Source organism: Mus caroli, unplaced genomic scaffold (genome assembly GCF_978045245.1).
Source record: "Mus caroli unplaced genomic scaffold, Mus_caroli_1 scaffold_10, whole genome shotgun sequence".
In the NCBI taxonomy this organism is placed as follows: Eukaryota; Metazoa; Chordata; class Mammalia; order Rodentia; family Muridae; genus Mus; species Mus caroli.
Window position 1 is genome coordinate 17,554,052 of NW_028227265.1, and position 12,442 is coordinate 17,566,493.

A 12,442-nucleotide genomic window follows, 5' to 3' on the forward strand; every position below is an offset into this window, starting at 1 on the left:
GAGAGATGTTCCTAGAACTATAATCCCAGCATTTGGGAGGCCAAGGCAGGCAGATCTCTATGAGTTTGAGGCCCTCTGGTCTGCAGAGAGTTCCAGGACAGCCAGGGCTACACAGAGAGGACCTGTCTTGAAGAACAAACAAAAACATCTTGACTCCAACATTAACTTGTTAGCTTTCTTTCATTAAACGAGCAGTAACCGCCACAGATCTTAGACTGGTGAGCCATCCTATGGCTACAGGACCAAATCATTTAGACAGGTATGTCACAGGGCATTTTTATGCCCCAAACTTTGGGTAAAGACCCCTTTTATCTTTTGTCTCATGGACAAACAGATGAAAAGATTTTAAGACATCTGGAAATTCCAGGGCTGGAGCCAAAGTCAGAGCTGTTTTTAAAGCCTCAAGCACATTTTGTTTAGTCTCAGTCCAGATGAGGTGCTCAGTGCCCCGCTTTGTGCTGATGTATAGAGGCCTTGCTATTTCCACAAACTGGTATCCATAGGCAACAATATCTAGCCATACCTGGGAACTCTTGAATCCATCTCTTAGTCTTTGGAGTCCAGATCTGAAGGAATGTAGCAATCTTACTCTGAGACAGACTCCTCCACTACCTCTGTTTATCTGGTAGCCAAGATAAGTAGCTTTCTACAAAGTTGGCCTTTCTTTTTTTTTTTTTTTTTTTTTTTTGGTTTTTTGAGACAGGGTTTCTCTGTATAGCCCTGGCTGTCCTGGAACTCACTTTGTAGACCAGGCTGTCCTCGAACTCAGAAATCCGCCTGCTTCTGCCTCCCGAGTGCTGGGATCAAAGGCGTGCGCCACCACTGCCCGGCAGTTGGCCTTTCTTAACTGACATTTTGTAGCCCAATGTCTGTAATTCTAGCTGCAATCCCTTAGTGGCCCTTTTATGATCTGTTTTTCCAGGAAACCTTTGATGGAAGGACAGGGAGTCTGCATTTAGTGTCTTTAAATCCTGGGGCAACCTGGTCCAGGTCGATTGCCTGCTTCAATCTCCCACTGGGTCTGTCTATTTTTTTTTTTTTTTTTTAAGATTTATTTATTTATTATATGTAAGTACACTGTAGCTGTCTTCAGACACTCCAGAAGAGGGCGCCAGATCTCATTACGGATGGTTGTGAGCCACCATGTGGTTGCTGGGATTTGAACTCTGGACCTTTGGAAGAGCAGTCGGGTGCTCTTACCCACTGAGCCATCTCACCAGCCCTGGGTCTGTCTATTTAAAAAGCAAAGATGGGTTAACTCACCTCTGCCAATGGGTGTCTGAGGAACACATTTTATAGGTCTAAGAGGGTATATATGCCGGACGTGGTGGTGCATGCCTTTAATCCCAGCACTTGGGAGGCAGAGGCAGGCGGATTTCTGAGTTCGAGGCCAGCCTGTTCTACAAAGTGAGTTCCAGGACAGCCAGGGCTACACAGAGAAACCCTGTCTCAAAAAAAAAAAAAGAGGATATATATATATATATATATATATATATATATATATATATATGTTTCTCTGGAAGAAACAGACTCATGAGAATCAGAGGTTCCAGGTACCTTCATAGGTAGAAGAGGCCTGTTCTGTGGTGACTGGCAGGGCATGGGGATGCCTGTCTCTTTAAGCCGGGCAATATGGACTGCAATTTCCCATTTTTGTTTTTTGTTTTTTTGTTGTTGTTGTTTTGTTTTGTTTGTTTGTTTGTTTTTCTGAGACAGGGTTTCTCTGTATAGCCCTGGCTGTCCTGGAACTCACTTTGTAGACCAGGCTGGCCTCAAACTCAGAAATCCACCTGCCTCTGCCTCCCAAGTGCTGGGATTAAAGGTGTGCGCCACCACTGCCCGGCTTTTTTGTTTGTTTGTTTGTTTGTTTGTTTTTAGAACTGGGAACTTCCTTGATGGCTAGAGTGACTGGCCAGCATGCCCCAGGGATCTGTCTATGTATACCCCTCATTGTTGTGGTTTAGAACATGCCCCTCCACTGGCTTTTATGACGGTTCTAGGGATGTGAATTTAGGTCCTCATGCTTGCTCAGCAGGCATTTTTATTAAAATAATAATAATAATAATAATAATAATAATAAGCCCTGGACTTATTTTTTATTTTATTCAAGTGGAAGAGGGCTGCTGGGGATTGAATTCACTTTCTCTACCACCCACATCAGCACCAGGCTCAGCTGAGCACTCCATGCTCAGCTACAGTCCTTTGCTCGTCTGGGCATTCCTGTGTCTGAACTCTAGTTGCCTCAGTGAAAACTGATAGGGAGAATTAGCTCCACCTTCTAGGAACATTGAGAAGGTAACACTTGACCATAAAGATAAAAACAGGTACCACTGCCTCCAACCTCTTGCAGTTAACCTGCGTTGGAACAATGGAGTCCCTAGTCCCTAGGAGATAAGCCCTGGTAGGACTTGGGCTCTGAGAGACCCTGGGTGGCTGTTAGAAGTTCTTCCTCGTTCTTGAATTTCAGTAGTAGGGTCAGATGGCACTGATTCTAGGACATGAGCCACTTAAGAACTCTGGCTTTCCTAGAACACGGATGACCAACACCTTGGCTTGGGTCAAGACGAAGTCCTGGCCAGGCATCTATCTGCCTTTGGTTTGGGAGAAAGCAAGAGAATAATCTGAAATGGAGTAAACCTTCAGACTGCCATCAGAAGTTCCAGGAACTTCTAAACTGGAGTCCGGAGCTAATCCTGCCTGCCTCTCCCTTCTAAGCCTCGAATCCTCCAAGTAAATCTCAGAGATCATAAAGTCTGCTGCAGAGGCAGTTATGTTAAATCACTGGCTGAGCATAAAGCAACCAGTGCTTGCTGGCAAATCTGGTGCCTGTGGGTGGGGATGCTGCAGAAACAAGGAGAGATGTTCCACTCTCTCCCTTTCAAAGAAAGGAAGCCCAGCATCATTTGCAGAAGCAAAAGATGCACAGAAGGGAAACGAGGACCTCGGACATTAGAGGTAAATCTATCTCAGAAGATATGTAAGTGACCTCTGGATGGCTCATTGTCCCAGAGACCTTCCATGCCAAGCCCTCTCCCCTCACAGGTGTTTATGTCACACCAACCCTGAGAAGTTAAATGTCTTCGCTGCTAGTCGTGGTAACAGGTGCCTGTAATCCTAGCACTTGGGAGGCTGAAGCAAGAGGGTAGAGTTCAAAGCCATGGGGATGGGGTCTGGGGAAGATAGTGCTTGTGTAGCATGCAGGAAGCCTGGGGTCTGATCCCCCTTCACCCCCCCCCCCCCCCGTACCTCATACACCAGGCATGGAGATGCATGTCTGACATCACATTTGGAAGGAGGATCAAAAGGTCACACAGTCAAGGACATTCTCAATACATAGTAAATTTGAGGCCAAAGATCTACAGAAGGAATTAGAAGCTTAGAGAGATCAAATCAAGTGCTCCAGACTTTATTGGTCCCACATGGCAATTTGGGGACTGAAAGTCCTCTTCCACCAGGAAAGCCTTCCTTCTCATTTGGAAAACTACCAATGGTAAGGCTCAGCCCCCATCCTGGAGAGCTTTCTGTGAGCAGGGCTATCTCCCCTCTGGGGCTCTGACTAGTCTTCCTCCTGTGTTCTCAGGCTCAAGGAACCTCCAGGTACCTCCCATGGATTTGTGAGCAACACAGGCAGCTCTCCTGGCCCTAGACAGAAGTGAGTACTCTCGGCGGGGGAAGGGCCAGCAGCCTGCCATGGGCACACCTCTACTCTGTCTCTCTGCTTCTCTACCTCCATGCTGCCTTCCACTTCGATGGGCTCTTCTGAAACTCATGGCTTCCAGAGAACACCCTCGGGCTAGAGTCCAACCGTCCTAGCTTCAGCACCTTCTCCTCAGAGGTGACGGCAATGAGATTACCTATTTTATTTCACTCTTTGTCTCTCTCTGTCTCTCTCTCTCTCTGGTGTGTGTGTGTGTGTGTGTGTGTGTGTGTGTGTTTTGAACCTTGGGCTCTGGGCATAGCAGATAAGAGCTCTACCCCTGAACTATGTCTCCAGCCTTTGTGCTTGCTTCTTTTCTTGACTGAACTTTTGACCCTTCCCCCTTGTTTACCATGTGTTAGGGTACCTGGTGTGCAATGTCATCCTTGGCTTATGCTGTGCCTGAGATGCACGGCTTACTAAGATACTCCATTCCTGGTCCCTTCCCCCCTGTTCTTTGTGTGTATGGGAAGTGTGGGTGTGAGTATATAGGAGGCCAAAGGACAAGGACAATTTGGGGGAATGGTTTCTGTCCTTCCACCATGTGCATTCCAGGAATTTAACCTCAGCTCATTAGGCTTCAGAGCAAACACCTTTACCTGCTGAGCCATTTCACCCGGCCCTGTTATTTTTTTTGTTTTTGTTTTTAGATTTATTTATTTTATGTATATGAGTACACTGTAGCTGTACAGATGGTTGTGAGCCATCATGTGGTTGCTGGGAATTGAACTCAGGACCTCTGCTTGCTCTGGTCCCGCTGGCTCCAGCCCAAAGATGTATTTATTATTCTATGTGTACATTGTAAGAATGCACATGGTGGAAGGACAGAACCCATTCCCAAAAATTGTCCCCATCCTTTGACCTCCTATACACTCACACCTACACCCACACTTCCCCATACACACAAAGAACAGAGGGGAAGGGACCAGAGACCGTGTATCTTAGTAAGCTGTGCATCTCAGGCACAGCACAGCATCTTCAGACCCACCAGAAGAGGACATCAGATCTCATTACAGATGATTGGGAGCCACCATGTGGTTGCTGGGATTTGAACTCAGGTCCTTCCGAAGGACAGTCAGTTCTCTTAACTGCTGAGCCATCTCTCCAGCCACCCTGTTTATTTATTTATTTATTTACTTACTTACTTACTTACTTATTTTGGTTTTTCTTTTTTTTTTCTTTGTTTTTTTGTTTTGGTTTTTTGAGACAGGGTTTCTCCGTATAGCCCTGGCTGTCCTGGCACTCACTTTGTAGACCAGGCTGGCCTCAAACTCAGAAATCCGCCTGCCTCTGCCTCCGGAGTGCTGGGATTAAAGGCGTGCTCCACCACACCCGGCTTCACCCTGTTTATTTTTAATAACAAAAATAGTGCTGCTTGTTCATAAAAAAAAAAAAATCATACAACAAGGAAGCACATTGTGTTCCAGTCTTAAACCACTGGTACACTCTCCTTCGCCTAAGCTTCATTGAGTCATCCCCCACAAATCTTGGAAGCTAGATGCTTGTATTATCCCCTTTTAACAGATAAGTGAATAGAAGTTTAGTGAGATTGCCTAGTTCTACGATCACAGAGCAGGAAGGAAGCAAAGAGGCAGGACTCTGAAAAGCCCGGGCAGCTCAGACATGGCCAATCGCCTAACAGTGACTCGGTAAGAGGGATTCTTAAGCAAAAGGCAGGAACTTTGAAAAACTAGTATTTGCTAAACCAGGTGTGGTAACACATACCTGAAATACCGGCACTTAGGAGCCACTTAGGGTCCTCCTGCAGATCACTGGGCAGGAGAAGTTCAGGCCACAGTTAACCTTACCCCTCCTTTTTTTTAGGCCCTAGCCAGAGGTATGCGGCTACCCCGCTTCTCCAGCACTGTCATGCTTTCGCTCCTGATGGTACAGACTGGCATCCTGGTCTTCCTGGTCTCCCGGCAACTGCCATCGTCCCCAGCAGGCCGTGGGGAGCATGTGCACGTGCTGGTACTGTCCTCGTGGCGCTCGGGCTCGTCCTTCGTGGGCCAGATCTTCAGCCAACACCCCGATGTTTTCTACCTGATGGAGCCGGCTTGGCATGTCTGGGATGCGTTGTCGCAGGGCAGTGCCCCCGCGCTCCACATGGCCGTGCGCGACCTGATCCGCTCAGTGTTCCTATGCGACATGGACGTGTTTGATGCCTACCTGCCCTGGCGCCGCAACATCTCGGATCTCTTCCAGTGGGCGGTGAGCCGCGCGTTGTGCTCACCTCCGGTCTGCGACGCCTTCGCTCGTGGCAACATCAGCAGCGAGGAGGTGTGTAAGCCTCTGTGCGCAACGCGGCCCTTCGGCCTGGTTCAGGAAGCCTGCAGCTCCTATAGTCACGTCGTGCTCAAGGAGGTGCGCTTCTTTAACCTACAGGTGCTCTACCCGCTGCTCAAAGACCCTGCGCTTAACCTGCGCATCGTGCACCTAGTGCGCGACCCGCGGGCCGTGCTGCGCTCCCGAGAGCAGACAGCCAAGGCACTGGCACGGGACAATGGCATCGTCCTGGGTACCAACGGCACGTGGGTGGAAGCCGACCCCCGGCTGCGCGTGGTCAGCGAGGTGTGCCGCAGCCATGTTCGCATCGCAGAGGCAGCCTTGCACAAGCCGCCTCCCTTCTTGCAGGATCGCTACCGCCTGGTGCGCTACGAGGATCTGGCCCGGGACCCGCTCACCGTAATCCGTGAACTCTATGCCTTTACCGGCCTAGGTCTCACTCCGCAACTCCAGACTTGGATCCACAACATCACGCATGGTTCAGGGCCAGGCGCTCGCCGTGAAGCCTTCAAGACCACATCCAGGGATGCGCTCAGTGTATCCCAGGCCTGGCGCCACACGCTGCCCTTTGCCAAAATTCGCCGGGTCCAGGAACTGTGCGGGGGTGCGCTGCAGCTGCTGGGTTACCGGTCTGTGCATTCGGAGCTTGAGCAAAGGGACCTCTCTCTGGACCTCTTGCTGCCAAGAGGCATGGACAGTTTCAAGTGGGCGTCGTCCACGGATAAGCAACCGGAATCTTAGAATTTTAGTGGAGAGACCCAGCTATAACATTAGGGTCTGTTGGAGTATGATAAAGAAAGGGCTTGGAGAACCCATAAGCAAGTGGCTGGGAGTGTGAGTGATCTTGTCCTGTACTAGGAAAGGATGGAGTCCAAATCCCACATGTCTTTCTGTCCAGATTGTAGTTTTCCGGTGGGTCTTTTAGGATTTGGATTCCCATCAAGAACTGTTGAATGGAAAGCAAAAGCTGTGCCCACTTCCTTCACAGAGGCAGCCAGCCTCCTCCTAAAGCACTTCCTTTCTCGTTGACTTTCTCCCCTCTTTGATCATACCATGCAATCACAGAGAATGGGGTCCCAGGCCTGCTCAGGAGTGGGGGAAAGGCACGGCTGTGGGCTGGCTCCTAAAATCTGTGCACTTGCCTCTCGTTGGCTCACCCAGACCTCTGCTCACTGCCACACCCTAGTATCTCAGTCCATCATAGACTTGGACAGTTATGGGCATGGTCAAGGAGGAATTAGAGACGATGCCTCCCTCTGTGGTTCCCCTTAGATTCTCTGCCTGACCTTCTAGGAGGGAACCTGGGCACACACACACCCATGCCTGAGGAGAATGGCTTTTTAATGAATCTTTGATTTGTCCTAAGATGAAAGATCCTAATTTATGGAAATAAACATAAATATGCTGTGTGATTCAGATTAGAGCCTATTGTGTTTGAAAAACATCTTAAGAAGTAAGAGGAAGCCGGGTGTGGTGGCGCACGCCTTTAATCCCAGCACTCCAGCACTCGGGAGGCAGAGGCAGGTGGATTTCTGAGTTCGAGGCCAGCCTGAGTTCCAGGACAGCCAGGGCTATACAGAGAAACCCTGTCTCGAAGAAGAAGAACAAGAACAAGAAGAAGAACAAGAAGAACAAGAACAAGAACAAGAAGAACAAGAAGAAAGAGGACTTGTTCAAGGAGAAATAAAGGAAGGAGATGAATAGCTCTTTGTCCTGGGGCTGCAGTGGGTAATTCAGATTTTCATAGATCTGTGTCCTATCAGCAATAATCCCTAGCTATACTTTCCCCCTAGAAATACAGCTAGAGGAAACAAGAAATGCTAAGATTCTGGGTCCAGAGCCAAGAATCCAAAGCATAACCTGGAGCAGCCTAGAAGAAGACACAAAAAGGAGAGAGCTGGGGAGGTCTAGGCAGCAAGCCAAACACAGCCAATAGTGTCTGGGAGGCGCGTGTGGGCAGGTTGTGGGGTGCCTGGAACACAGGCTTACTAGGAGCTTAGAAGAAAAGATGGCTTAAGGGTGGTTCTGCCATGCCTTCATCCTTCCAAGCAGAGTTCGATTACTTCCTGCAAACCACACCCAGCTCTGACAGCAAAGGGCTCATTTAAGGGATGCTGGGCGTGCTGAAAGCTTAGAACCAGGCTCAGGAAATGAGAGCCAGAGAGTGTAGAGTAAATGTTTAAAAGAAGAGCGGGCTTCCTTCCTCAGGGGAGGGCAAGGGAGTGAGTGAGTTTGAGTCCACATACCAAGCACTCACTGTAAATCACATGGGGGCACACACGGATCCAGGAACTCTATAATGTTGTTGCCACAACATTGCCACCATCCAGGGTGCTGGTTCCTGATTCTCAGCATAGGTGTAGCCTTCAGTAAGTGGTGGAATTTGGGACAAAGAATAGGACAGATGATCTGAAGACTTCAGACTTTTTGGGGGAGTTGGAGACAATCATGTTCCCCAGGCTTTCTTGAAACTCATTATTTATCTAAGAATGACCTGGAACATGTGTGTGCGTGTGTGTGTCTGCATATGTGTGTGTGTGTGCGAGCGCGCACAAGTACATGCATCCACTTGTGCATACATTCATGTGTTAGTTACTTCCCTATTACCATGATAAGACAACATGGCCAGGGCAACTTATATAAGAAAGCATTTAGTTTAGGGCTTATGGTTCCAAAGGGTTAAAGTCCACGGCCTTCATGGCAGGAAGCATGGCAGCAGACATGGCTCTGGAGCAGTAGCTAAGAACTCACATCTGGAGAAAGAGAGAGCAAACCAGGAAACAGCTAGGACTTTTAGAACCTCAAGACCCAACCCTCCTCCAGCAAGGCTACATCTTATCTTTCCCAAATAGTTCCGCCAAGTATTTAAATATATGAGCCTCTGGGAGCATTCTCATCAAACCACAATTCGTGTGTATGACTATGGGTGTGTGTGTGTGTGCCAGAGCAGGCATGTAGAGGTCAAAGCACAACCTTGGGTGTTCTCTCTTTCTACATTTTTAAAATGTATGATCTCTGTGTGGGAGCTCACAGGTGGAGGTCATAAATCAACTTTGTAGGTTGCAGGGATCAAACTCAGGTCACAAGCCTTTTGTGTCAAATGCTTTTACTCCATGGACATTTGGGGTGTGTGTGTGTGTGTGTGTGTGTGTGTGTGTGTGTGTGTACTTGTTAGTGTAGGTGAGTACATGTGTTGTGAACCAGCATGTAGGTACTGGGGATTGAACCCAGGTCCTCTGGAAGAGCAGACGGTGCTCTTAACCTCAGAGCCATCTCTCTACTTCTTTAAAGCAGAGTATTAGTTTTTCCATGGAGCTCATCAGACTAAGCTGGTCTGTGAGGTTCTGGTGACTCTCCTGACTCCACCTCATATTTCACTGTAGCTTTTATGTGGGTGCTAGAGATTTGAACTCAGGTCCTCAGCACGGGCAAATACTAAAAATAGTAAAAATCACTGAGCCATCACCACAGCATGGTCTAGAACTCACGATCCTCCTATTGTGAGGTGGAGACCCAGAGACCACTCAGCATGACCAAAGTTCGAATTGAGAGTCTGTGTTAAGCTGGCTAGTGACTGCCTGGAGACTAGCGATGTATGTATGCATTTACAGAGCAAGCTGGAATGCATACATATTACAGGGAGCTCTTAAAGATGAGGTACACAGAAAAACTACATCCTGGTCAGCAGGTGCAGGGGGAAGCAGGGAAACGGCTTAAGGAGAACCAAGAACAAGAAGTTACCTGGGACATTTCAACCCTGGGCTTCTAGAACAGGGTTGTGTGCTTTCCCAGGGGACTTTGAGGGCAGGAGGCAGAAGCCAAAGATGGCTTCAGCTGAGACAAGATGGGAGAAACCTTTGCCCTGTTACACTGCCTCCACCTCCTGAGTGCTATGATGAAGGGCTCTGTGCCTCCACATCTGGTTTATGTGGTAGTAGGGTTTCAGACTGGCTGGGCAATTATGCTACCAACTGAGATGTACATACATACACCCCTTCATCTTCCAAGCTACAGGTCAGTTCACATAGAAATCTGTTTCTGCCCCTGTTGACAATATGAACATATTTAAAGCCCTAATTTTATCTACCAACAAATCAATCTATCTATTACCTATCTATCAATCTATCTATCTACGTTTGAGGTGGGGTCTCTCTACACAGCCTTGGCTGCCCTGGGTCTCACTAAGTAGACCAAGTTGGCTTTAGACTCAGAGGTCTGCCTGCCTTTGTTTCCAGAGTACTGGGATTAAAGACGACTAAATTCTAATTTTATTAACGAGCAGCTCAGAGAGTGACCTTCACCTACTTAGGCAAAAGTAACAAAAACGCCTCAGACTGTACCTGTGTCACTTTTCTCACAGCCTTTCAGAAAGAACGACTTAAAAGGGAAAGGACTAGGGCTGGAGAGATGGCTCAGAGCTTCTGAGATGCCGTTTCGTTGTGACAGATAAGTTATGGTGGAGCAGAGCAGTTCACATCATGATGACCAGGAAACAGAAAGGGTCTGACCTACCTTATGGGTCAGACAAAGGAACAACCCCGTGAAGTGTTTGTATGTTTCTTCCAGCTAGCTCCTACGTTTTGACGACTTTCTAGTAATTCCATCATATTGGGAGTCATTAAAGCCATTCATTAAGTCAGAGCCGTCATGGTCTAATGGTCTCAGGTAAAGCCCTCACAGATGTACCAGTACCAGGGGTGTATAGACACACCCAGAGGCATGCTTTACTAATCTTCTACATAATGCCCAACCCAGTCAAGTTGACCATGAAGATCAGTCAGCACAGACAATGTAACTTATAAGCAATAGGAGAAGAGCCTGGAGGGATGACTCGGTGGTTAAGAGCAACTGTTGCTCTTCCAAAAGACCAGAGTTCAATTCCAGCACCCAGGTTAGGTAGCCATCTGTAACTCTGGCAATGAGGGATCTGGCTTCTCTGGGCATCCAGAGAGTGGTGTGTATACATATAACTAAAAGCAATATAAATAGAAGCCGGGCGTGGTGGTGCACTTGGGAGGCAGAGGCAGGTGGATTTCTGAGTTCAAAGCCAGCCTGGTCTACAGAGTGAGTTCCAGGACAGCCAGGGCTACGCAGAGAACCCCTGTCTTGAAAAACCAAAAAACGCTAGCTAGAGTGTTTAAATAGAATAGTGAGGGCCAGGGTATGGCATCATGGTACAACACTTATAGTCTACACAAGGTTCTAGGATCTCTCCCCAGTACTCCCTTCCCACAGAAGAGCACATTTGTAGGCTCAGCAAGGTAGGCTCCGTGGGCAAAAGGACTTGCCACACAAAAGCCTGATGACCTAAGTCCCATCTCTGGACCCTACAGTGGAAGGGGAGAACCAATTCTGGAAGGTTGTCCTCCGGCCTCCACGTGCTCCCTGTGACATGTGGACAGCCACACGCATACACACTACCACTAATAATAAATATATGATAGAGATCAGAAACAGCACTTGGGAGGCAGAGGCAGGCGGATTTCTGAGTTCGAGGCCAGCCTGGTCTACAGAGTGAGTTCCAGGACAGCCAGGCTTATAGAGAGAAACCCTGTCTTGAAAAAACAAAACAAAACAAAAAAACCCCCAGAACTAAGAAAAACAGTTTCAGGCTCACAAGGGTGGGGTTCCGTGAAAGACAAATCTGTGACAGGAAATGAATGGTGTAGTGTTTGTTCGCGGATCTCCATGGTTCCACCGTGGTTCATGCCTGTGAGGCCAGCCATCTCAACTTCAAGACCTAGTGAGGTCCAGGCAAGCCTGAGCTACCTACAGAGTCAGACCTTGTCTATTGACAGAAAAGGCTGGGTAAAGAAAGTTTTTTTGGCATTTACTATTTTTTATTATTGCATTTATTTGTTTGTTTTTATTTATTTACTTGTGGGGCACAGACTGTTGGGGAGACAAATTTTTTTGGGGGGGGTACCAGGATTGAATTCAGGTTGTTGGGCTTGCACGGCAAGCACCTTTGCCCCCTGAGCCACTTTTCTGGCCCAATGGCACTTACTAGTTCTTTTCAGTGTTTACTCAAGGTCTTAACTATGTAACCTAGGAGCCCTGCAACTCCTGTGGAGACCAGACTCACCGGGCTTTGCCTCCCAAGGACTGGGATTAAGGGCCTGCCACTGCACCTGGTGGTATTTCCTAATTCTTAATTGCCTTCAGCTCAAATTTAATGTTTGCATAAGAAACCTCTTTTTATTTTATTTCATGGGTATGTGTGAGTGCCTACATGTATGTATGCGCACCACCTGGTGACAGGTATGGAAAATCCTTTTGTTCAAACCTCATTTTATTATAGACCAGCTTGCAAACAGGTGACAATGACTGATATCCCTACATCAATGAGCGGTACCCTGTTCCCAGAGCCCCTTGTGCAAAGGCTGCCTTCCTTCACCTGGAATCATGCTAATATTATCCTTGTTCGTGTCTAGGATAGTGATTCTGGACCTTGGGTCT

The 12,442-nt window shown here is 47.9% G+C and overlaps 1 protein-coding gene across 1 annotated transcript; it reads left to right on the plus strand.

Moving 5' to 3' along the window:
- The first annotated feature begins 5,527 nt into the window (after positions 1-5,527).
- On the plus strand, positions 5,528-7,337 carry Chst6 (carbohydrate sulfotransferase 6). The gene has a single exon (XM_021171062.2). It carries the CDS (start codon positions 5,537-5,539, stop codon positions 6,722-6,724), a length of 1,188 nt encoding a protein of 395 aa, XP_021026721.1. The 5' UTR covers positions 5,528-5,536; the 3' UTR covers positions 6,725-7,337.
- Positions 7,338-12,442: the final 5,105 nt, after the last annotated feature.